The sequence below is a fragment of the Thrips palmi genome, unplaced genomic scaffold (genome assembly GCF_012932325.1).
Source record: "Thrips palmi isolate BJ-2018 unplaced genomic scaffold, TpBJ-2018v1 HiC_scaffold_19, whole genome shotgun sequence".
Taxonomy (NCBI): domain Eukaryota; kingdom Metazoa; phylum Arthropoda; class Insecta; order Thysanoptera; family Thripidae; genus Thrips; species Thrips palmi.
Window position 1 is genome coordinate 4,795,002 of NW_023144628.1, and position 25,499 is coordinate 4,820,500.

Here is a 25,499-nt window from a genome sequence, read left to right on the forward strand (position 1 = left end):
GGTACTTTACCCGTTGGTTTTCAATTGAAGTTTACGGTCAATTTGACCCTCGTAGCTGTCACGAAGTTGTGGATACGTGTGTTGTTGAGGATTCTCTGGTTCATACTGCTTACCGAAACATGCAGTCGAGTTGCTCGCTGCAGGGCAGGGTACTTTAGGAAAGGGGAGGGGGGTCTGGCCCTGTCGAAGGGCACTGGTGCAACCATGTGGCCTACATCCTGTGCGTGAGGCATGTCTAGGCATACGGCACCTCAGACACACACGTCCACCTGGTTATAAGGGGGCGCACCTGCAGAGACCGCCCAGATGCTTGCCGTCCTCGGCCCCGCCGCCGATCCCCTGATGCCCTTCGAACGCAGCATGAGGTAAGCCGCTCGCCGATAGGGCTCCTCCGAGGCGAGGTGCAGGTGCAGCAGGCTGTCGTGCTGCAGGTCCCTAGCCCTGGTGCTGCTGGGCAGCGCGCTGGCGGGCGTCGTGGTCGTGGCGGCGCCGTTCCCCGCCCACCTCGTCGTGCACGGTGCTCACCACCACGGCGGCCACCATGCCTGGCAGGAGTTCCCCGTGGCGCTGCACCGCGCCAGCAACAGCACGCCGTTCAAGCCCATCTTGCCCGGCACGGACCACGGCCTCTACAACGAGGGCTTCTTTGAGGGCGACATCCAGCGCAGCAAAGACGAGGCAGCCAAGGACCCTGACGTGAGTGGCGCGATGGGGGCGCGGGTTCAAATACCGCTTTGGTTTACCGGCGCATGTTCATTACTTAACCCAGTGAATTGGTTCAGACGAAGAACGCTGTCACGGACCCGAACCTGCTGTGGCCTTCGGCGACCTTGGTCTACAAGGTGGACGACGACGTCGGTGAGTAGGTGGCCTCCTTCTTGATGGTCTTGCGGACCTTGTGCCGTGTAGTCATGGCTTGACGCGCTGTCTTGCCGCAGGTTGCCCGGAGAGCCCACAATGCGCCATCCTCATGGCAGCCATTGACCATTACCACGAGCAGACCTGCATCCGCTTCAAGCAGTGGACCGGCGAGGACAACTGGGTGACCATCTTCTTCAACAGCGACAGGTAACGGTCTGGGCGTCTGCGCGTCGCGACGGCATGAGCGGCTGCTTTGCAGTTCCTAGTGCACTTCCCTCTGCCCTTCCCTTGGCCTGCCCCTGCAGCAGCGGCGCGTGCTGGTCACCGGTCGGGAGAGTGGGCGACGGCGAACAGCGGCTGTCCCTGGGACAGCGGTGCTGGTACAAGGGCATCGTCATCCATGAGCTGGGCCACGCCATCGGCTTCTGGCACGAGATGAACCGCCCCGACCGCGACGACTGGATCTACGTCTACTGGCAGAACATCATCCCGGTGAGCATGGCGTAGACGTTGTCGGTGATGAGGCATGCTTGGCGGAGCGCAGCGCAGCGCGCACTGACGAGGGACTCACGAGGGCACCGTCGCTTCCAGGGCTTCGCCTCGGCCTTCAAGAAGCACCAGCAGGTCGCCACTCTCGGCGAGCACTTCGACTACCGCTCCATCATGATGTACGACGAGTACGCCTTCTCCAAGGTGCGTGGCTGCCAGGCGCCGCCAGGCGCTGCCGGGCCGAGGGTCACGCGCGTGCCGCGGGTCACGCGCCGTGTCGCAACGCGCGCCGCGCCGCCAAGGCGCCGCCGTCGGTCAGTCGGCCACTTCTGGCAGCACCAATTACGCGCGCACCCATTAGCGCGCTGCCTCTGTCTCTCTTGCACCCCTATGGTCCTGCGCCACTCAGAGCGACGACGCCTCATGAGTGCAAGAGAGACAGTCACACGGCAAAATCAACGGCCGGGTTTCCCAGGCACACCCTGGAAAAACAGGGTATTTTTCCAGGGTGCGCCTGGGAAACCCGGACGTTGTTTTTGCAGTGACGAAATAATCACTGTCCAGGGTGCAGACATGGGGCGCTCCTTGTGTGCGAGAGAGGCAGGTCGATGACGGCACTGTTCAGAGTCTGATTCCGAACAGTCTCTCTAACTCATGGGCGTTCCCTAGGAGTGCGAGAGACAGTGCGACAGGAGGGCTCGCGGCTCACGCACGAGGCCTTGTTGCAGGACGGGCGGTCACCCACGCTGCAGGCCACCACGGGCGAGGAGATCGGGCCCATTTGGATGAAGAAGGGCCTGAGCGCGAGTGACAAGCGACGGATCGAGAAGCTCTACCGCTGCGACAGTGCGTCAAGTGTTGTTGCTGTGGCGGCTGTGGCGGCCCGTTGGGGTTGCCAGCGCCTGGTAACATGACTCGGTTGTGATTTTATTTTCCAGTGAAAAAGCCCAAGCCGGGCTTCCCGTACGACGTCAACTGCGACTTCAACCGGCACGTGTGCGGCTTCAAGAACGGCGGTTCTTCCAACTGGAACTGGCGCACCGTGAACCAGACGGACGGCTACGTGTACACGTCCTTCGACACGGCCGGCACCAAGCCCGGCCACTTCATGTCCATCAACTTCCCGCCCATCAGCGGCGACCTGGAGAGCGTCCGCGGCGAGCTGGGCTGTGTCCGCTTCTACTATCTCATCGAGACGGACGGCCAGGCGCAAATTGTCGTGAGTTGCAATCTGTCTGTGGATGGATTTTCTTTCGGTGTACATACGTGTACTTATAGTACTTTAGAGTAATACTCTGTCGAGGCTGTGAGAAACGCAAATTTGTTTGTGTCGGGTTGCAGCTGGATCAGGCCTACCTCAAGAAAGTGACGCAGCTGAACCACGACGAGAGCACCACGTTCGAGCTGTGGTCGAACGATACGTCGAGCAACGAGTGGATCCACATGGAGATCCCCCTCTACGTGACGCGCCCCTTCAAGGTATGTCCATTAATTGCATTACGCGCTTTTTGGAACTTTTTGACGCGCCATGAGGGAGTGCCTCACCGACTCGCTGCCCACAGCTCATCTTCACCTCCACTTTCAACGGCTCGGCCACGCACGGCACCATAGCCCTGGACGACGTGGAGCTGCTGTACACGCCGTGCAGCCCGACGCCGGACGCACCGTCGTCCACGACGGGGCAGCCGGTGCTCGCCAACCCCAAGCCCACAACCAGCACCACCAGCACGACCACCACGACCACCACCACAGCGCCGCCCGAGGACTCCATGGTTACTGAGGACAGCTCCGCGACGTCCGCGTCGACGTCCTCCAGCACCGAGAGTCCCACGACGGACGGCGGTGGAACCACCATCCCGTCAACAGGTGGGTCGGACAGGCTTGGGACTGGCTTGGACAGCAGTCTGATTCCGAGAGTCGTTCGCGTCGCTCTGTCTCTCGCACCTATACGGGACGCCCCATGAGTGCGAGAGAGACAGCGACGGAAACAACTCTCGGAATCTTGTGGGCTTGGACATTGGGCAGGCGGCCCCTCGGGCGGCCCCGGGGCAGTGAAGGGCGCCAGCCAAACGGCTAACTTGTCCTGTTGCGGATTTTGCAGATACGACCACGGCGTCGTCCATCGGCCCCTTGATGTCGACGGTCGAGTCTGAACAGGCGATTCAGCAGATGCAGTTGCAGCAGCAGCAGACCATCCTGGAGGCGCAGCAGCTCATGGAGCAGCAGCAGCAGAAGGAGCAGCAGGCGCTGTTGTTGGCCATGGCACAGAACCTGCAGCAGCACGTGGACAAGCACAAGAAGCCCAAGAAGCCCCCTCACCGGCACACCGAGGTCACCGAGGCCACCGAGGTCACCGAGACGCCCGACATGGCGTCCACGACCTTCCCGACGTACCAGACGGTCGCCACCGGCGGGGACAAGGACAAGCCCGCCCAGGACACCTTCCCCATCACCCTGACCGAGTCCTTCGACTCCAGCCAGAAGGTACGGCTGCGGGGCCGCCAACCCGTCATTGCTCATTGGCCAAGCTGAGAGCAATGCACAGTGGCCCATTTAGCGACCCTGGAGCTCATAACGCGTCCACAGGCGCACTGTGCAATGGTTCATTCACTTTTGATTTCGATCTGCAGGTGCCCAACCTCCCTGACCCCACCGACCGGATACCACTCAAGAACCCCAACATGAAGCCCACCACGACGACGCCAACGCCGACCACCGCCAGCTACGACGTGGACGAGTCCTTGCCTTGAAGCTACTGCTTCCGATTGCTCTTCTCAGCACTCTTGAGTTGTAGGTGTGCACTGTGCACCCGTGCCAAAGACTTATTTTCTGTGTGTAGACATGTACTCGTTGTAACCGAATGTGTTCAATTTCTAACGCAAACGTTTTATAAATTAAGTTCAATAAAAATAGAGCTTAGTAATTTATTGGAGTGTATTCGAGCTGCTGTTTTCAAGTGGTCACAATTGTAAATAAATATGCAATTTTTTAAATGATCTGGTGTTATTATTTCACACAAAAAAAGCAGAAAGTTGACAAAAAATATGCAAAGGTACCGACCGGTGCGTCAGCCTAAAACACACTGTGCGAGACAGCTCCCAACCAGGCTCGGACTGGCCCCCAAAAGGCCCCGGCAGATAAGACGGCAAAAGGCCCCCGATCATCATAGTTTTTACCCTTCATGACCAACTTTGTGAGTCTACCGCTCCCACACAAGTTGCGGTCAATAGCCTAGGCAAAATCGTTGTGGTCAACGTCTTCCCGATACAGGGCATGAAAGAGTAGGGTCTTAAGAATACTAGGACGTCGAGGGAGGCCTTTTACGGCTACTAGATTGGACACAGTGGCCCCCCAAAGTCAGCAAAATCGGCAAATTTCCGAGATTCGACCACTTTTTGACCAACTTTGGTCCCAAAATCGTTGCGGTCAAAGGCAAAATCGTTGTGGTCAACGTCTTCCCGATACAGGGCATGAAAGAGTAGGGTCTTAAGAATACTAGGGCGTCGAGGGAGGCCTTTTACGGCAACTAGATTGGACACAGTGGCCCCCCAAAGTCAGCAAAATCAGCAAATTTCCGAGATTCGACCACTTTTTGACCAACTTTGGTCCCAAAATCGTTGCGGTCAAAGGCAAAATCGTTGTGGTCAACGTCTTCCCGATACAGGGCATGAAAGAGTAGGGTCTTAAGAATACTAGGACGTCGAGGGAGGCCTTTTACGGCTACTAGATTGGACACAGTGGCCCCCCAAAGTCAGCAAAATCAGCAAATTTCCGAGATTCGACCACTTTTTGACCAACTTTGGTCCCAAAATCGTTGCGGTCAAAGGCAAAATCGTTGTGGTCAACGTCTTCCCGATACAGGGCATGAAAGAGTAGGGTCTTAAGAATACTAGGACGTCGAGGGAGGCCTTTTACGGCTACTAGATTGGACACAGTGGCCCCCCAAAGTCAGCAAAATCAGCAAATTTCCGAGATTCGACCACTTTTTGACCAACTTTGGTCCCAAAATCGTTGCGGTCAAAGGCAAAATCGTTGTGGTCAACGTCTTCCCGATACAGGGCATGAAAGAGTAGGGTCTTAAGAATACTAGGACGTCGAGGGAGGCCGTTGGCCGCAACTAGATCGAAGCAGTGGCCGCTCAAATTCAGCGAAAACGGCCACTTTCGGAGATTCAATCACTTTTTGACCAACTTCGTGACGTTACTGGTCACAAATCCAAAGGCCCCGGCAGATTTTTCTGCCTGTCTGCCCTGGCCAGTCCGAGCCTGCTCCCAACGCGAAAGAGGGGTTCTGGGGGCGTAAAAAGACTGAGTGAAAAGAAGCATTTCCTTACCAGGCGGATACTCCAAAACCTCCAAAACGATGGGAAGCGCGTCAAGTGAAAGCGGGACGGCGGCAACAATTAAAACAATAATGGCGGCGCTAGTTTCCACGGTTTATTTTCCCGCCCAATTACCAAAATTTTAAAAAACATGAAACAAAACACAAAAAAATGCCGGGCATGTTCTCGGGGGACTTCCCCGACAACACAGCACTGTCGCGCCGCTCCCTGGCCGACAGACAGGAGGCGGTCATGACGCCGCCGAGGTGACCACGTGACCACCGCGGTGATCACCGACGTCCAGCATGTCCTCCGGCGGCCCCGGGAGCCACCCTGGAGTGGGGGGCGGCCCCGCCGGGCCCCAGGGTCACGACGTGACCCCGCGGCGGCCTGGTTTCGAGAGCGTGGGCGGGCTGGAGGACCACATCCGCTGCCTCAAGGAGATGGTGCTGTTCCCGCTCATGTACAAGGACCTGTACGCGCGCTTCCACATGAAGCCGCCGCGGGGCGTGCTGTTCCACGGCCCCCCAGGTGAAGGCCCGCGACGTCGCGACGCGTCGCGACGCGAAGGCGAGAGCCTCCCGTCACTTTGATTGGGCCTTTGGTGGCCTTGGCGGCCTTGGTGCGTGCCAATGTCGGTTTGAAATGACACGCGTGGCGCGTCGGCACGCCGTCGGCACGCCGTCGGCACGTCCCAGGGACAGGCAAGACGCTGGTGGCGGGGGCGTTGGCCAGCGAGTGCAGCCTGGGGGAGCGCAGGGTGACCTTCTTCAGCCGCAAGGGTGCCGACTGCTACAGCAAGTACATCGGCGAGTCCGAGCAGCGGCTGCGCGCTCTGTTCGAGCAGGTACCCAAGGACGCGTGTTGGAACCCCTAACTTGAACTTGAACTTGCACGTTCGCCGCGTACTTGCGCGACCACGCACCGCGTACAGTACCAGCGCTGTTCTGACAAAAGCGACGCGTGCCAATGCCGGGATTCGAACCCAGGCCCGCATCCTGCAGCCGTCCATCATCTTCTTCGACGAGGTAGACGGGCTGGCGCCGACGCGCTCCTCCCGCCACGACATCGTGCACGCCAGCGTCGTGTCCACGCTGCTGGCGCTCATGGACGGCCTGGACTCGGCGCATGACATCATCGTCATCGGCGCCACCAACCGCATCGACGCCATAGACCCCGCGCTGCGGCGGCCCGGCCGCTTCGACAAGGAGCTGTTCTTCCCGCTGCCTTCACACCAGGTCAGCCTCGCGGCCAGCCTCGCGGCCAGCCTCGCGGCCAGCCTCGCGGCCAGCGTCGCGGCAGCGTCGCGGCCCCGCGTGGAGGTCTCCGTAGGTCTCCGCGGACACGCCCTTGACGGCAGCCTCGCTCGCGTCGCTCGCACAGGCGCGCGTCGACATCCTGCAGGTGCACCTCCGGCACTGGCGGCGCCGGCCCCCCGACAGCCTGGTGCAGCAGTTGGCCGCCAACACGGTGGGGTACTGCGGCTCGGACCTGCAGGCCCTCTGCAGCGAGGCGGTGCTGTGCGGCCTGCGGCGAGCCTACCCGGACATATACTCCTGCAACAATAAAGTCAAGATCAACCTGTCCACGCTCATGGTAAGCTGCAGTCCGGCCCGAGGGCCCGAGGTTCCGGAGCGAAATGGAAAACCACGCCACGCGACGCCACGCCCCACAGATCGAGGAACGCGACTTCCTGGCGGCCCGCGGCCGCCTGGTCCCGGCCTCCCAGCGCGGGATGTCCTCCCCGGTGCGGAGGCTGCCCCCGCAGGTCCAGCCTCTGCTGCAGGCGCAGCTGGAGCGCGCGTGCCAACAGCTCCGGCACGCCCACCCCAAGCCCTTCCTGTTCCCCGCCCTGGACGCCGACAGGTGCCAATGTGCTAATCAGTTTCCCTCCCGTAGGCTTGATGACGACACTCGAACCGCTACAGGTCTAACGGAAGTGCAATTCTCACCCCCCCCCTCCCGCACACTTTCATTTGTCGGCGCCGCGGCCAACAGGCCCGAGCTCCAGGTAGCAGGCCGCAGCCCCGCGCTGCTCATGGTGGGCGACGGCCAGCACGGCCACACGACGTACCTGGCCCCCGCGCTGCTGCACCTCCTGGAGCACCTCCCCGTCACCGTGCTGGACATCGCCAGCCTCTTCGAGCACTCTGCGCACGCCACCCAGGAGACGTGTATCCACGTGAGTGCGATTCCTCCACTCGTATTCGTACTCCTTGCACTCACGGCATGTGGCCTAGGGGTGCGAGGAAGACAGCGAGATGTGCGGGCGGCGGAATTGCTCGACAAAGTGCATACATTGCATCGGCTACCTTAGGCACGGGCTGAACCGTCTCTGCCCGGATTTCCTGTACGCAGCGCATGCGCCAGGCCCGGCAGCACCTCCCTGGGGTGCTCTACTTGCCGGACCTCACGTCGTGGTGGGGCTTGGTGGACGAGGCGACGCGGGGCGTGTTCCTCACCCTGGCCGGCCGCCTGGACGGCGCCACCCCGCTCCTGGTGCTGGCCACCGCCCACACCGCGTACCGCGACCTGCCGGCCCACGTGAGTCGGCAGCGCGGTGCAGCCGAGCGCCCCCACTGATGCAATCGGCCAACCACCTGTTGCTCTTTCATGCAGCTGCGTCAACTGTGGAGCGAGGACCAGGGCGAGGTGTTCAGCATGGCCCCGCCCTCCGCGGACGAGCGCGAGGCCTACTTCCGGCCGCTGCTGCTGGGGCACGCCGTGGCCCCGCCGCCCGCCCCCGCGGCCCCCGCGGCGTCCTCCCTCACGACCACAGGTCGGCAACGTCGCCAACGCCACGGCTACCGCCGCCGGCCGATGCGCGTGGCTCATTTTTTGCAGTGCAAGTGCGCTTGTATTCAGCTGATTTCTTCGCAGCTCACCTCGCTCTCAGTTCTCACCCCTGAAAAAAATCCAGCACAGAGGATGCCCAGTTAGCATGAAATTAGTTGTTTGCGTGTTCCGATTTGTTTTGCTTAGCTGGCTGTGAGTGTGGGTGTTCGGTTTCATGGCGGCAGCGCGACAACTCGCGTCGCGCACCCTCTCAGTGATAAACAAACTCGCCAGTCCCAACGGGTCGGCAGTGTTAGACACTGGATACCGGCTGCGTTGCCGCCACTCCGCCACTGGCCGCCAGCGGCCTGCGACCCGGACGTCATAAAACGACGCCGACGTGGCAAACAATTCACGTATTTCTTTTTCTGTTTATTGCTTTTTGAGTTTTGAGTCAGGGCTCGGCGTGTTTTACGGTTTCAGAGCGCGAAGGCGGCTCAGGGTCGCCGCCGCGCCAGTCCGAGTCCGCCGACTCGCTGTCGGGGGAGTACTTGGTGACGGGGGAGGACGGCGACGAGGACGGCGAGGACCTCGGCCTTGGCGCTCTTGACGACGTCGACCTGGACGACGACGGGCCGCTGCTGGGCCGCCTGGGGCGGGCGTGTGCGGCAGGTTGAGAGTGCTTACAGTGTAGTACATTGGCGGACATACGAAGCGTCTTTTTCCACCGCGGTCCCCTCGGTATGTGGGTTCTGCGAAGCAGCAAGCAGAAGCAGTGCATGCGACGGGAAGCACGTCACGTGACAGGCAGGCGCTCGCAGGGGATTAGCTACGCTTGGCAGATTCCGAGCAGTGCCTCGTCGCTCTGTCTCTCTCGCTCTCTCGGGGCGTCCCGTGCGTGTGCGAGAGGGACAGAGCGACGAGGCACACTGCGAAATCACTCCGCAGCACAGCATGTGCGGACATTCGTCGGCCTTGGTGCGCTGTTCAGGTGCATCGTGGCCGCCGTTGCTCGGCCTCGGCTAACGCCCCAAGGAAATGGGGCGTTCTGTGACACTGCAAGGTGCCACTGCACGCCGTAATGCCGCTTGCATGCTTGCAGCGCGCCCCTACTTCCTCCGCTCGCGGCACTCCCGGCCGTCCAGGCAGTCCGGCCAGCGGCGCGACGCTGCAAGCCGTTCGCGGCGCCACGAGTCGGCGGGGCGGTCGCGGTCCAGGGCCAGGGCGCGGAGCAGGGGCCTGGACAGGTGGGCGTCGTCATCGTCGCCCGAGAAGCACCTATCACTCCATTTGCATGACTGTTTGCACTTCACACACCCGAAATTCGGCACGAAACATTCCTCGCCTTAAAATTAGTCGTTGCTCTAATGGCAATCTGATTGGCCGTGTTTATTTTTGTTTTTGTTGGTGATAATTTGATATACATCCGCCGCCCCCCGCCGGCAGGTCCAGGTCGCGTTCCCGCCGCGGCCGGTCCCACAGCGCGAGAGACACGGCGTCCAACGACAGTCAGCGGCAGAGAAATTCGGTAAACGTGACTAACTGTGTACGTAAACAAAAGTGGAGTCTGTAGAAGTTTGGTGCCGTTCGGTTCGCTCGTCCTTTTGTGCGCCATCCCTTGCCGACCATTGCTTGGCCTTGCCGGCCGTGGCAATAAAGCCCCCCCCCACCTTCTCTTTGCGGCCCCCTCCCCTCTCCCCTCACCATGCTTTCGGGGTTCGGGGGCCAGCCAGAAGAAGCATGAAGAAATGGCCTACGACGGCAACAGCGCTAGAGCGCACTGCACCGCCCCCTCACTCAGCCTCACCGCCTCTTCTCCACCTTCTCCGTCGTGTCCGTCTTCCCGCCCACCCCCAAGCACCCCGTGACTTGCCTTGGCTTGCCCTGTCGCAGGACGCGGACGACCCCGACGAGGACCGCGTCCAGGACCCGGACGGTGCGTGTTGACGACGTGGCCTCGGCTGCTGTTTAGTCCCGTTTCCGTTCCGCCTCGACGCAATGCACGGCGTCTTCGTGCCCCCGCAGGCGTCGGCGCCGAGGTGCACGTGGACCGCGCGGGGCTGGGCGGGGTGCTGCGCCGGGTGGTCCGCGTCACGGCCGACCGGCCCGTCCGCGTCCTGGAGACGCTGCACGCCGCCCTGGCCGGCGTCGTGGCCAAGTTCGTCGTGCTGGCCGACCGCAGGGACCTCGTGCAGGTAGGCCGCGCACACCGTGACACAGTGGGCCAGAAGACCGGCGGAGGCGGACAGAACTCAACACGCGTTTTGAGCTCTGGAGCTCGCGACAGGGCAAGCCAAGGCGGTATCGTTCGTTCCGCGAGGCGGCGCTAGATGTCGCCCCGCGTTCTGGCCGTAGGGGCGGGCGCGGCGCCAACCCCCTGCAGGGGGTGAGGTCTCTGACGGGCGGGGTAGCGCGCCACCGCGTCGCGACGCCAGGCAACGCCAGGCACAGCAGGGGCACTACCCCGCGGCGTCCAGCTCTCTCCTCTCTGCTGCAGGCCCTGGAGTCCGTGGTGGACGCCTTCCAGCAACGTGGCGAGACGCAGAGTCGCGCGCCCTCCTAGGCGGCACCTCACAAAGCAAAATAAACGGAGTCGTTTATGCCTGTCGATACACAGTCGATACACTGCCGAGCTACCGGTGTAACCCAGGTAAACCAAGTACACTGCTAAATGGAGCCGCCTTTTCTTGGCCTAAATCCCGAACAAAGTGAGCCGGCAAGCTGGCCGCCAAAAGAAGGCACGCGGGTCGAGACCCGTCGAGACTAATTGGCAAGAGCTCGCCAATGCAGCGAGTACAGTCAGTGCAGTCAGTGCAGTCACAGTCAATACAGCCGGCGCACAAAGCGAGGCGCGGCGCGCTCTCAGCATGTACATTGTCTAGCGGAAAAGCGAGAAATTTGCATAATTGTGTGACTGAAGGACTGAAGGGACGGGGAGGAGCAGAAGGAGAAGTCGCAAGCGGGGACTGCGGATGGAGGTGGAAGGAGCGACGAAGTGAAGAGCACTAATGCCCGTTTTAGCGACTCTCCTCACGTCCAGGGCGTAGCAGGGCGTAGCAGGGCGCTTCCCCCTCGCGCCAATCTCGGCCACCCCGCCCCGCCCCGCCCCGCCCCGCCCCGCCCCGCCCCGCCCCGCCCCGCCCGCCTGGAGTCGGCCGCAGGGGGTGGCGGGGGCGCCATCGCCCCCCGGGCTCCTCTTTTTCCGCACTCTTGCCCCTGTGTATCTTGTGGCCGCCCCTGATGGCCCGACTGTCCGCAGACGCCAGCAGTGACCACCACGCGTCGGCCGGTCCGTCCGGTTGGCAACCCTATACTCCTATACTACGGCCGGGGGGTGGCCACCCTACAACCCGGGGTTCAGTCGGGGGTTTAAAGCGCGGGGGAGCGCGTCGAATTTCTCATATTTGGGGCAACGTGCGGCGTGGTGCGGCGTGGTGCGGGGCTGCGTGGGGCCGCGGTGCGGGTCGCGTGGGGCCCTCCGTCCTCGCCTCTTTGGCTTGCCCGCCTTTGGCCAATTGCATTCCGGTCACGTCCGCCCGCGTCCTAAAAACCTCCACCTATTTTGTTTGCTCTCCGCCTTCCCTCTCTCTTCGAGTCCCTCTTAGAGTCTCTCTTCGTCGCTCCTCCTTTCGACCGTCACATTTTTCTTTCCTCTTACTCTGATTCCCTCTGATTCTTCATGGGGCCGGGGCTGCTAGGCGCTGCCGGAGCCCCATGGCCGTGATGACCCTGGCGCCTGAAGGGCCGTTTCGCCGCCCTGTCTCTCTCGCACCTCCTATGGGACACCCCACCAGAGCGAGAGAGACAGAGCGACGGGATCCGGCGGCCGTCGCCGAGTAATTACGCCCTGCTTCCTGGTGTGTTTTGCATCGCCGGCCGAGGCTGCCGCGGCCCGGAATCGAACCCGCCCTCCTATCCGGAGGATTCGGGAAAGACAAAGTTAGTTGGCACCAACTCTAAACTCCAGTGTGGGGTGGTCGACCGTGGTCGGGAGCGCGGCATGGGGACCGAGGACGAGGCGGCCGCGCCCCCTTCCCCGCCCACCTCCAACACCCGCAGACACCTCACATCTGGAAGCAGTAAAGGAAACGACCTTTGTCCAAGGTGCAGGCAGGCCTGTAGACTGATTCCGAGAGTCGCTTTCGTCGCCATGTCTCTCTCGCACTCACGGGCGCCTCTTGTGAGGGAGACAGAGCGACGAAAACGACTCTCGGAATCAGTGTGCACGACGACGCAGACCGTTTAGTGTCACCGACGTGTCACATGCTGGAGGAAACTTCGTCCAAGGACGGACTATGGAGATGTTCTCCATGTTCTCACACGAAATTACTATGATTTTTTGTGCCTACCTGATTAGGTGATGAAATTTTCTTTGCATTCACGTGCATGCTGAAGTTCGTGCAAAGCAATGCACAAAAAAAAAATACATTAACAACAGTCCTCGCAGATTTGCGAAGGCAATTGCGGCATGGAACAAATGGGCAAATCGTGTCAAACCAGAAGTGAGTTTTCTTGGGCTGTGATGGGCTGACGAGAAAAGTTCTCATTTCAAGGGTACAAGAGCTATTTGCCCTTTTTAGCTCGTAAAGTGTTCCTTTTTATGGGCCTGATACAAAACCGCATGGAGAAATAGACTTGACAGGCCCAGGCCGGGCCGAAGGACCATCAGATAGGCCAGTGATAGGCCACAGGCAGGGGGACCGCGGCCGGTTGACGCAGCACGGCGACTCGGGTGGACAGATGACAGATGGACAGTGGGGCAGACGGACAGACGGAAAGACACAGCTTCCCGGGCCTTGGATCTCGGCTTCTCGTCTCGGGTCCGCGCCGGTCCGCAGAAAGGCCGTCGAGGGCGAGGTAGCCCTTGGTAGCCCTCCGAGAAAATGGGCTTAGCCGAGCAATCGTGAATGCAAGGCAGGCAGAGCAAACTAACACTCAAGTCCGCGATCGCCCGCGCCGTGCCCGGGAACTTGTCGCCGCTTGTCGGCGCGGAGGATCAAAACAAGAGAAAATCCGGGGCGCGCGGCTCTGCGCTCCCCCGCTATAGTTGGCGCCATTTCTCCGGCTACCCCCCCCCCTCCCCTGCCCCTCCGGGCCTCACGTGTTCCCCGCGGAGAGTTGACTTTTGCCGCGGAGAATAAGTCGGAGAGGGTTGGGCCCGGGGGAGGCCGGCACTGGCGTGGCACTGGCGTGGCACTGGCGGCGGCAACCAGGACGAGATAGAGTGCGTGTTTGGGGAGGTCGGGGCTGGCGCGGGCCGGAGGTAGGGTGCTGCCGCGGGCCGAGCGAGGGGCGCCGGGCCGCGACGCCACGGCACGCCTCGCCAAGCGGCGCCCCGCCGCGCCTCTCCACGCCTCTCCGCGCCGCGCCCCGCCACGCCGCGTCTCTCCACGACCCGAGGCGCGCTGTCGGCAAACAAAGAAGCCGAATTTGGCGGGCAAACACGTGAGGGGCGCAGGGCAGCGCGCGCTGCGCGGGGACGGCGGGGGCGGATGCCCTTCAAGAAGTATCTTGAAATACCCGAACACCGCTTTTTACTTTCGTCGCCAGCCACGCGGTGAGTGTCGCGGCGTCGTCGCCCCCCTCGCCGTCCTGAGGGCCTCGCTGACGCTGGCTGACGCATGCTCGAACATTCATACCCCGAAGTCTGAAGCGGCCTCGAGGCCTCGGCGCGCTGCGTTCGCGTCGTTCGCGTTCCGCGGCGAGGGCAGCTCTGATAAAAAGCAGGCGTCGAGTTGCTTCGAGGAGGGAGGACTTTCGCGGGAGAGGCGCTTCGAAGGACCCCCTGGACTCGCTTGGGGGCGGGTCCCTAGCGGAGGGGTGAGGCGAGGCCCCCGGCAAGGCCCTCAAGGCCCCCGCCAAGCCCGGATAAACGTGGGAATACATTTCAAGGCCGGGGGCCCCGGGGGCCCCGGGGGCGGGGGGTAAGCTCACACTAAGAGGTGAGATTCTTTCGGCCGGATGGACTCGCCGCTGCCTCCATGCCGGCTCCATGCTGGCTCCGTATTGGCTGGATAAATGTAAGCCTCTCGCAGCTATCGCACGCGCTGCCAGGAGGTGCCCGTCCGAAAACGGCAGACGGCGCGCGCGCCGCCGGTATTCGAACCCACGGCCGCGCCCCTTACTCCCCCACTGGCCTAAGTCTTGGGCACGGGGCGGCTTCCACGAGTACAGCGCAGCCGAGTGTGCGCGCGGGCCGTGGGGGCGTTGGGGTACCGACCGCCCAAACAACCCCAACCGACGGGCGGCGCGCGGCAACGCCCTCGCCCAGTGTAGCGGCAACCGCCTTACCCCGTCGCTGCCTAATCCGTGACAGGATTCGCCTTTGAAACGGGCTCGGCTCAGAGTCGGCGCGGCACGGCGGCACGGCACTGGCATGTGGGGCCGCGGCGCCGCGGCTCGGGGGGAGACGGCTTTGATTGCAAAAGTTATCGGAGGTAAACTCAAGATTGGGCATTCCCTCTAATAAGACGGCGCTGCTGCCAAACCAGTGGAGTGACTTTCAGACACAGGAAAGGGGGGGGGGGGTGCACGTGCACGAGGGGCTGCTTGATGAAAACTGGCCAGCGCAGGTCAACCAGCAGTGTCAGCACTCCGCGCTAGGGACGGAAACAGTGCTCGGGGCGCTGACTGCGACTGATACCTCCCGATGACTCGAGAGGCACTCAAGAGGCACTCGAGAGGCACCCGAGAGGCGCTCGAGAGGCACTCGAGAGGCACGCACGCACGGCGGCTGTTCCGTGCTTATGCCGTATTTCGCCCCAGAGGGGGGCGCGGGTCAACCAAGGTTGAGGGACTGGCGAAAGGACTACGGTGGCCAATGTGCGGGGGCGGAAGGGGGGGGGGTCCGCGCGTATTTCCCTCGGGCCGGTTTGTCTCAAAGACGTCTTCCGGGAGTCGCGGGGCGTCGGCGCGTCGGCGTGGCGAGCGCTTGCGCAGCGGCCGGTCTCCAACCGAAAGGGGTCTCACTCAAACCTCCACCAGACACACAATTCGGGGCCCCATGAAGAAAGGGGTCCCTTACGCGTCCTCAATTTACGAGGCCAAGCGTCACGGTCGTCGACGCAGCGGAAAAAAAAAATTCTCTGCGCTCCCCGAGAAAAACAACAAGAGCATCCCTGGCAACACCACTTGAAAGTTTGATTCCCCGAAAGTCCTCGACTCGCCAGTTCGTGTGCACAAGCCCGCGCGGCCCTTGTATACTACAGTACTCGTGCATCGCACCAAGTCCCCCCCCCCCTCCCCGCACTTCGATTTCACTCTCCATCGCCCTTTCGAACCTACTTTTAATTGGCAAGTTTCCCTGATTTAATCTTTCCCCTTATTGTTTCTTCTTTAGTTCGGTTCGGCCGGCCTGCCTGGGTCGAGGCCTGGGCCTCCCCGGGCCTGCCTGGTCCTTTCCTTTGTCCGCAATGAGTGCGGGAGAAATGAATTTGTGGAAGTTCCTCTCGCCGTTGGGGTCGCCGGGACTTTATCTTATCAGCTCGCGAGGGATCGCTTCGGAAAGTAGGCCCGCGGAGATCATGGCAGTGGTAGGGAAATGTCCTCGCGGTCCTCGGGCCACTCGGCCCCTCGGCGGGCAGGGCAAGACGGAAGCAAGGGTGGCGGCGCCACAACCGGACACCAGACCTCGCGGCGCTGCGCCGCCCTGCCGTGCTCTCGACGGGTACGTCACCGGCGTCGCTCTGACTCACCACAAAGTCATAATAAACCGAAAAGAAACGGACGCGCCAAGTCGCCACACGACACCCTTTCCCCTACACTGTAGTGAACGAGGCGGAGCAGCGCTGACGAGGCGAGGCACCGTGTGATTGTAAAGTCGGAGCCGTCTGCTGCACTGCAGAGTCGTTGGCGTCTGTCCCTCTCGCAGCCGGATGCCCAATGAGTGCGAGAGAGACAGAGCGATGAAAGTGACTCTCGGAATCAGTGTGCTGTCGACGCTGCAGGGCGCGTAACTAAATGCTGGTGTAGGCTGCGTCCCAACAGTGCGTCCGTCGCTTCGTCTCTTTCTCTCGCTCCCCTGTGGTGGAGTCCTACTCCCCTGGGACGCCCTGTGAGTGCGAGAGAGTCAGACTGCGCGGAATCGGGCAGCTGAAGGCCGCGGCCGCAGCGAGGACAGCGCCCTGCGCCACCACATGGTGGCCACCAGGCTGCCTGCCGCCTGCCCTGCCCCGCCTGCCTTGCCCTGCCCTCGCCCGGAGTTTTCCATTTTCCGGAATCCTGTGCTCCGGCAGCTGTTCCTGCAGTTTGTTCTCGGAAGCATGAAAAAATGTGCCGCCCCTCCGCCCCTCCGGGCCGGCCCCCCGGCAGCCCCCGGCCCGGCGACTGGCCACTGCGGGAAAAGCCTAAGTAGGCTCAAACGCATCGCCGCGGCCCATGGTGGCCGTCGCCGTCGCCGGGAAGGGATTGTAAATTTCCAAGGTTGGCAAAGTGTTTGCTGGCTCTCGCGGCGCCGGGGAGGCCCCAGAGGCCCCACAGGTAGCCCCTGCAGGGCCCGGCGGCGCGGCAAGGGCGGCCCGATTCGCCCGATAGACGCCTTCTTTCCTGCGACTGTACTTTGGATCCGAGTAAGGAGCGCGGCAGCCCCCGGAACTGCGAGCCTCCTGCTTGGAACTCCTTCCCGGGAGGAAGCTGCAGATGCAGGGGCCGGGGCCCTTGCCGGGGCCCTTGCTGGTGCTGGCTGGCCGCCGGGTTCATATCGTAATGGCGCAATAAATCCCATCGGGGACAGGCGCACGCCCCTTTCAAGCGCCCCCGCCCCGCCTTCATCAAGGCCGCATACTTTATCTCGTCTTTTTCTTTAGAAATCACCTGCAACGTTTGTGCGGGGGCGCGGGGCGGGGCGCGGGGCACTGTCCAGGCCGGCGGCGGGGGCCTTGATGACACTGGCGCTGGCTGGCTGGCGCGCTGGGCCGCGGCCAGGGGTGTGTAGCCGCGTGGCCGCGTGGCCGCGCCAGGGTGCCGGCGTCCACCCACGCGCTATGCGCCGCGTCGCCTGCGGCCCCACGCCCTTTCGTCCACAAATCACGGGCCGGCGTGGGGCGTGGATACAGACACCCCCGGCACGCCGTGCGCTCGCCCCGCGCACGCCCCGGCTGGCGTTATCACACACTCGGACTGAATCCTAACGCTGTCCAAACAGCACGGCGGTTGGCAACCGCCAGGCACTGCGTGGCACTGCGGGGCACGCAACTACCCCCGGCACCACGCCTCGCCCGACATACAGCCCTGGGCGAAAGCAGCAATATATCCCCGTGCGAGAGGAGCAACGCGTCGCGGACGCGACTCACGTCCGGCCGCCAAACCGGCAGCCGGCAGCCTAGGCAAGCGAAGGCAGCCACAGCGGAGGACGCCGCACAGTGGGCCAGAAGATCGCGGTGGAGGTGAACAAAACTCTCGACGCGTTTTGAGCTCCAGAGTTGCTAAACAGGACTCGAACCGAACGTGTGACCCCACCAATGGAATGCTCTTCGAACGAGGAATCCATTGGTGGGGTCACACGCTCAGTTCGAGTCCCTTTCAGTTCAGCGACTCTGGAGCTCAAAACGCGTCTGTAGTTTTGTCCGCCTCCACCGGTCTTCTGGTCCACTGTGCGCCGGGCCGGGTGGGTCGCCTGTGCAGTCGCCTGCCATGGTCCAATGGCCGCCATTTTTCTCAGCCTTTTAGCACCGCGCGGGATCATGCCCATGTTTGCCAGTGTAGGCCCATGTTTATGTTTTTCCCCAGCCGCGCCAGGCAGCCGCGCCAGGCAGCCGCGCTGGCAGCGGCGTCCCGAAGGTTAGGTTAGTTGGCGAAGGTGGTGGTCGGTGTCGGTGGCCGTCGTTCGGCTGCGCAGCTGAGCCTGCACTCTGCTCTCGGCAGGGCCCGTCCCGAAACAACAAGCTGACGCCGCTTTGGCGAGCGGGTTTGATTTCCCGGCTCTCCCAGACTCGTGACGCCATTACGGAACATAAGCCCCATCCTCGCTGCGCGGCCCGGAGACTGAAAATTGCTGAAAATTTGCTGTTTGCAGTCTGATTTCGACCAGCCCTTTCTCCTGCCTCCAGCGCACTCGTGGGTGTTACGCGGAAGTGTGAGCGAGACAGCGACGAGGCACTGGCTGCCTTAGATGCGTGGCCGGGAAAAACGGCACACGGTGGACGGGCCCGTCCCGTCACCGCGAAGCGCGGCTGCCCCGCCCGGCCCCGGCTGGCCGCCACCGGGCCCAGTCACGCTCACTCGGACCAAATACTCTTTCCAAAATACACGCGCAGGGCATTGTTGCCCATCACTCAGAGGCTTCGTTCCCATTACGTTACGCAGATAGGGGGACTTTAAGACCCCCCCCCCCCCGGATGCAACGCGGCGTTATGCGGGTCCTGACCACAACTGTCCCCCCACTCTGCAAAACGATACGCGAAAATATTTCCTGATCGCAGTGGCTCCGAGGGAACCCCTCTTTTCCATAAGTCACAGCGTTCGGCAGATTAAAACGCCCCCGTCTCCGTTACATAATTACTGTACGGCCCCACAGTGTGGTGGGGCGGGGCGGGCGGGGTTCTTTTGCTGACGCCTGAGCGACGCGGCGCGCGGCGGCGGCCTGCGTGTGCGTGCCGGTGCGGCACCGGGCGGCAACGTCGCACCCGCCCCGCAGCTGAGTTGTTTCTGACGTGCAACCGCACGTTTGCACGTTTGGAAAGGAAAGGCCGGCCCGGCAGGCCCGCCACCGCGGCACTACACCATTTGCAGTTGATTGCGTTTCAAACTTGGATCGGCAGGCGAACCGCACAGCCCCCCCCCCCAACCCTCTCCCCCTTGGTCAGCATCAGCGTCTGGCAGGACTGACAGGAAGCGTGGATAGTATGTCGACCCATGCTCCCTCCTGCCCGCCTCTTCGGCCGCCCAAAAACACAGCGAACGTCCACTTATTGTAACTCCAGTTTGGACAGATTTTGACGGACTTTCCCGCCGCCGCTGCAAGGCTGCTGGCTCAGAACCCTGACCTTCGCCCCCGCCCGCCCTCTCCGCGTCCTCTCTCCCGCCTCCTCCCACGGCCCTCCCTGCAAACGCACTTTGGCACTTTGTCTCAGTCGCCGTCGTCGCAAAAAGTAAGAACAATGTAAGGCAGGACCTGATTCGCGGCCTTCTGCTTCACCTACGGTCTACTTATTTGTGTGCGGGTTACACGCGCGTCCGCACACCCACTACACGCTTGACTGCGAGCCCTCTAACATCCAGCCTGCTGGCCCAGTGGCAGTGGCGCCCTCTCTCGGCGCCGCGCGGTGACGTGCCGGTTGGGCTGCCTACCTCCACGGCGCTCGGCTCCAGCGCTGGGTAGGCAGCCCAACCGGCACGCCCTGGTCTGGGCGGCCGGGCGAGGATGACGCCGGGGGGCTGAGGGGACGTGTCGCACCCTATCCGTCAGGAGGAGGGCGCTGGTCTTGTCGGCCGGCCTTGTACACGGCCCCCGTGGCCGTCCCCGCCAGCCCCGCCGGCCCCGCCAGCCACGCCCAGGATGAGCCGAGCCGCGCATTAAACTGTCGTCGCCCTGTCATGTCGTGCAGCCGGGCCGAGGCCGAGGCCAGGCTGAGGCCGCGGCGAGCTGCGCGTGTTTCGCAGCTGGAGCAGCTGGACCCTGCCGACGGTGTGACGGTGCGCCCCAAACTTGGAGAGGCCGGCCGGGCCTCTGCGCACTGCGCCACCAAGGCCACTGCCCAGCTGAGTTGAGGCTGGCAGCACCCTGAGCCACCCCAAGGGCATGGGTTTCACTGGGCGTTCCTGGCCGCGTACTTCAGGCCCGCCACGCCTCCACCCCCGCCACCCCGGACGGATAAAGACTTCCAATAGGCGTTTTGACAACGACAACCCCCTTCAGAAGGCTGACGCCGCAGCCAAAGTCAACAGAGCCGCCGGAGCGCCGCGGCTCCGCGCGAAGCTCGCCTCGCAAATCTCGATCTCGCCGACTCAACTACTTCGCTTGACTCGCGCCTCTCGCCTCGACTTCTTTCGGGTCGGGATGTCGATGTCGGGATGTCGATGCCGGGACGCCGAGGCAACGCTCGGAAACAAACACAAAGTCTGGGGGGTGACAGGGAGGGGCTCCGAGTCAATTTACATGGCATATCGCGCGACACGGCCGCGGCACCTTGGCCAGGCCCTTAGTGATCCGGCGGATCCAGCGGATCCAACCCTTAGGCGTGACTGGCGGGCCGCTCCGTGCCGCTCGTCCAACGGAAGTGACGTCACAGACGTCCTTTTTGATACCCGGAAAGCAGTGCCTCGACGCGTTTCCGGCCCACTATTCCAATCGAATGACGACGGACTGCCGCCCGACTTTGGGGCAGCCGCTGCAGCCGCCACGCTACACCGACTCCCCGGCCACTTGGCGCACTTCCTGCCGGCCGCGGCCGTCTCCGACGTCCCCGTCGTCGCCGTGCTGCTCGCCGCGCTGGAGCCCGGAAACGACGTCCAGCCGGAGGCACCGCGGCACCGCAGATCTCCGTGTCCCCGCCGTCCTGCCCCGCCGTCCCAGCGGACCGGGTAGTCTAGCGAGAGCGGCGTTCGCACAAACCGAAAAGGAAAAGGGAGAAAGAAATGCAGCCAGCGCGCCCAGCAGCCCCGGCCGAGGCTGATGACGGACGCACCTCCCCGCCCCGCTGGCCCCGGTCCTGTCCGTACCCTTCCGGCCGGCGCTGCTGCCCACTGACCCCCGATGGAGTGGCGAGCGCTGCCTCAACGTCAAAGTGACCGGAAAATTCCGCCCCCCTCCTCCTGCCTTGTCCTGTATTCGAGGGGGCTGGGGGAGGTTGGTGATGGAGGTCCTGCGCGTTTGTGAAACGTGTCATTCTAGCTCCGCGCCCCGCCCGCCCCGCCCCGCCCCGGGAGCCTTGATCACACCCTTTCACGCCCCTCCCCCTTTGAGCAGGCTCGCCGCACAAAGATGTGATCAGCGCACGCTTCACGCCGAGAGACAGACATCCGCCCCTCCGCGCTACGCCGCGCCGCGCTATGTGTATGGCTACTTTACACCCGGATTCACAAAGTGACCCCCACCCCCACCCCAGCCTTGTTTGTAGTGGTATGAGATTACGTTGGCAGTACCGCCCAGAAGTCGGGTATGAGAACTATTCGTGTCACTGCCTTGTAACCCTGGTGTCCATACTATGCAACTAACCTATGAATAATAAATCTCTCTCTGGAGTGTTCCCTTTGGTCATTGAGTCTGAGTCTTTGTTCCTGTGATCCCAAATATTCGAGAACAACTATTCTGTTCAAGAATAGAACAAGCCTTGCATCCACTCCGGCAGGCCGGCAGGCTCCGGGTGATAAAGACCGGAAAGCGGAGACGCGCGTGTCGGGGTGCCGAAATTCCATCCTCCGGGCTCAAATTCCGGAACAGGGCGCCGCCGTGCCGCCGCGCCGCCAGACTCGACTCCCCGTCCCCGGGTTCCCGTCGATGCCCCACGCCCCACGCCCCACGCCCCACGCCGCGCGGCTGCCGCTGCGGCCCCTAGGGCCCCGGCCCGCCCGGCCACGCCAGCTCACTCGCCTTTCTCTCGTTTTAAAATGCATAGCCCCGGCCTGATCACCGGGGCTCTTCGGGCTCTTCGGCGACGCCGTAGCCTTACATAGCGCCCTTCATCCCCGGGCCGCTCCGCGCAGCCTCCGCGCAGCCCCATCCGCTCCGGAACCAACACACCAACTTACTTAGGACGCGACCGCCTTATAGGCCCGGCCCGGCCCGGCCATCTCGAAATATGCTGCCAGTAAAAACCAAGAGCCCATCTGGCGGCGGGCTGCGGGCGCCAGGCTCGCCTGCGCCACCTTGCGCCCGCCTTTTACCGGCGCCTCGCGAGAGAGTGACAACGACAACCGAGGCGGAGGCCTGGCTGGCAAGGCTGGGCTCTCGGCTGGGCTGGCAGGGCGGCAGAGCGGCTTCAGCAAGAGCGGGCAGCACGCCGGCGAGGCAGGCAACCCATCCTGCTCAGGTTGGCCGGTGCGTCAGGCGTTGCATAGGCCGCACGCCGCACGGCTGTGCTCGACAGGCGGGGCTGCTCGCACGGCGCTCTACGCCGCCAGTGCTGCCACATAAGTAGACAGAAATTCCCGCGGAACAACATGGTCGGTCGAAAGGGTTGCCCGACAGACAGCTTATAGAGAGCACAGCCTGGATAGATATTGCTCAGTTCGAGGATGGAGGTTGGCAACCATTTTGACGCCGGGGCATCGTGGACATCATGGAAATTTTTGCCTACTTGTGTGGCAACACTGCCATGGCTTGACTTGAGACCCAGCCCAGAAGTCGCACGGGCAGTCTGAGTTCGGGCAGTTCCGATTCGTTCCGATTCGTTCCGATTCGTTCCGACTCGTTCCGACTCGTTCCGGGTCCGAATGCCGCTCGCGGGCTGCGCATCAGTCAGCCGATTCTAATAATTCTTTCCCTGCGAAAAGTTACACGCCCATCAGCATACTCTCCATTAAAAGTTTGTCGGACAAGCCCCAAGTTAAGCTGCCGCCAACGACGGGGTAGAAAAAAAAAGTTTAAAAAAATAATCTGAAAAGTAGGGAAAATAAAATCCGGGGGAACAAAACGCTGTCTAAAGTTGGCACTCCATTCTCAAATTAAGTGGTGCCATACTTGTGACCAGCCGGGCTGCGGGCGTGTCGGGTCGGTGCGGTGGGCAGGGCTGGGCGGGGCTGGGCGCGGCCGGACGGCGCAGCCCCTTCCCGCCCTTCCCTCTGCGAGCTTGGCAACAAAGGACGGTCCCCAAACAAAAGCGGAATGCCCCGCGCGCCGCGAGGCCGCGAGCTGTTCACCACATTAAACCATTACTCTCTCTCTCTCTCTCTCTCTCTCTCTCTCTCTCTCTCTCTCTCTCTCTCTCTCTCTCTCTCTCTCTCTCTCTCTCTCTCTCTCTCTCTCTCTCTCTCTCTCTCTCTCTCGCTCCCGCACCTTTATCTTGAAATTTCGGCCCCTGCAATTGAAGGACTTCCACGCGGGGCCCATTTAACTCGACAGAACAATCGCATCGGCCGTGGCGGGACCAAATATTTAATTGATGAACCGAACGGGCTTCCGCTTCGGGTGCGTGCATTTTGTAGCGGCGGCCCCGTGGCGCTCGGCGCGGTGGTGGCTGATGATGGCCGATGGTTCTGGTGGCCGACGGTGTGGCGCGGCAGCGTCATGCCCCATGCAGCCATTCTGCGCGTTCTGCCGTTCTGCCCGGCCGGACCGCCGTTTCATTTTCACGCCCTCTTTCCCCTTTTGTTTCACGACGCCAGCGAAATTAGTGCACGCCGCGGCCACTAGGTCGCGCCACCGTCAACGCGGCCTCCGCCACGCTGCTGCAGGTGAGCCGTCGCAATCAAGCAATCATCCCCCTCCACCCACGCTGCCATATTTCACCTGTCCGGCCGCGGGTTCGCGCCGCCACGCCGCCACGCTTTGCCAGCTGGAAAAAAGAATATCACATCCCTCCCGCATATTATACTGCAATCTCACAAACCTCCGAACGAGTTACGCCATTTCCATAAATTCCGAGCAGCGCCGCGTTGGCCGCCTAGTTGGCGGCGGGAAGCTGCTGCCGGCGACACGGCGCGAGAGAGACAGACGCAGGGCGGCGGAGTCGCAGGCGCGAGAGAGACAGACGCAGAGAAGGGCGGTGGAGGCCATTGTCTCGAAGGGCGACGCAAATCCGGCGCACCCTGGCTTAGGGGCGTTGCTGGGCGTTGCCTGTCGCGGGTCGCGTCGTGGCCGAGGACGACGGCCACGCGGGCCGAGGCGCAAGTGCTGGGGGTTTGTGTCCATTTATTCGGAAGCCTTCCCTCCCCAAACCGCGCCGCCACCCCGGCCGAGCCGGCAGCCGTCTCGAGAGGCAGGCGTAGGGGTACTTGCGGGGCGGCGCGAGGAGGGCGACGAGAGGATATCACCTGCGGGATATTGCCTACGTGGCCGGGGACTCCGGCGGCCTCCCCTCTCCCCCTCCCACTTCCCGACCGGGCCAGCCACGCGCCCCGCGCCCCGCGCCAAATGATATGAATAAAGCTTTGCAACGCCTGCTTCTGAGGAACCTGCGGGAACCTGCGCAAGACGCCGCAAACGACACCATATTTCCTCTGTAGCCGCCGGGCTGCCCTGCCCTGCCCTGCCCTGCCCTCCTGGCGCCGTGGCTCGCTGTTTTTTTTTTCGCGCGCGCTCCTCCTCCACCATGCCCTCGCAGTCCTCGGCGTCCTCGCCGTCCTCACCGTCTACGCCGTCCCCGCCGTCCTCGCCGCCCTCCCGGTCGGCGGCTCGGCCAAAAACTTTCCTCTCACCGCGGAATGGCATAATGGCGCCGGGCAACGCATTAATGCCGTCCGCCGGGGAGAAAAGCGCGTTTTGGGCCGAGCGGCCGTATTTTTTTCAAAAGAAAAGCCACAAACAGGAAAAGAGCGGTGCCAAGTCGCCGTGGCACGAGCCTGGCAAAGCGGTCGCACTTAGCGCGTGCGCGTGGCGTCTTGTCTTTTTTGTTTCAAAATCGTGCCCGGAATCGGTATTTGAACACTCGAACCGGGCGCGTTGGCGCAGGTGAGGAGGGTAGCGCGGCTGAGTGACGCTTATTGGCATGTTGTAGGACCGTGTCGGCCCGCGTCACACACCACACACACACACACACACACACACACACACTGCTGACGCCACTGGCCGGACATTGACGGGGCGTGCCTGGAGGCGTGCCGGACGGGCTCCGTCTATCGCACTAAATGTCATCCCCAGGCTCGGGGACTCGGCGGACTCGGCGGCGGCGCGATATGGCCGAGCTGCCGCCGTGCTGCTGCTGGCCGTCGAAGCGGAGAGCGGAGGATGCCGCCAGTCCGCGGCCTAACCGGGCCGGGCAGGCCGGGCTGGGCCGTCTGCGGGAGACACTATCGGCGAGGTCCGGCGGCCCTTCGCCCTTCGGCTGCCCATGGCGTGGCGGCGACGTTTTTGTCAGCCGCCTGGAGGCTCGCCGTCGCTTTGTCTCTGTCGCACTCATGGAGCATCTTGTTGGGGTGCGAGAGAGACAGACCGGTAAAACGACGTTTCGGAAAAGTG

At 62.6% G+C, this 25,499-nt stretch overlaps 3 protein-coding genes across 4 annotated transcripts; all 3 read left to right on the forward strand.

Annotated features, from left to right (window-relative positions):
• The first annotated feature begins 37 nt into the window (after window positions 1-37).
• Window positions 38-4,346, forward strand: LOC117646662 (meprin A subunit beta-like). 2 transcript variants are annotated; one of them, XM_034387780.1, is made up of 12 exons: window positions 38-365; window positions 432-696; window positions 783-858; window positions 939-1,068; window positions 1,167-1,353; window positions 1,453-1,554; window positions 2,079-2,196; window positions 2,289-2,569; window positions 2,692-2,829; window positions 2,913-3,216; window positions 3,452-3,834; window positions 3,981-4,346. In XM_034387780.1, the coding sequence occupies exons 1-12, from the start codon at window positions 307-309 to the stop codon at window positions 4,098-4,100; spliced, it is 2,163 nt and encodes a 720-aa protein (XP_034243671.1). In that variant the 5' UTR covers window positions 38-306; the 3' UTR covers window positions 4,101-4,346. The 2 variants fall into 2 exon arrangements, with proteins under 2 accessions (XP_034243671.1, XP_034243672.1); XM_034387781.1 differs by having other exon boundaries at window positions 1,170-1,353.
• A 1,630-nt stretch (window positions 4,347-5,976) lies between these two features.
• Window positions 5,977-7,576, forward strand: LOC117646252 (ATPase family AAA domain-containing protein 2-like). Its single transcript, XM_034387087.1, has 5 exons — window positions 5,977-6,202; window positions 6,370-6,532; window positions 6,612-6,909; window positions 7,055-7,267; window positions 7,571-7,576. Exons 1-5 carry the CDS (start codon window positions 5,977-5,979, stop codon window positions 7,574-7,576), a joined length of 906 nt encoding a protein of 301 aa, XP_034242978.1.
• A 133-nt stretch (window positions 7,577-7,709) lies between these two features.
• On the forward strand, window positions 7,710-20,259 carry LOC117646253 (ATPase family AAA domain-containing protein 2B-like). The gene is made up of 8 exons (XM_034387088.1): window positions 7,710-7,853; window positions 8,030-8,215; window positions 8,291-8,450; window positions 8,930-9,114; window positions 10,340-10,382; window positions 10,472-10,641; window positions 10,944-10,995; window positions 20,231-20,259. Exons 1-8 carry the CDS (start codon window positions 7,710-7,712, stop codon window positions 20,257-20,259), a joined length of 969 nt encoding a protein of 322 aa, XP_034242979.1.
• The last annotated feature ends 5,240 nt before the right edge of the window (window positions 20,260-25,499 follow it).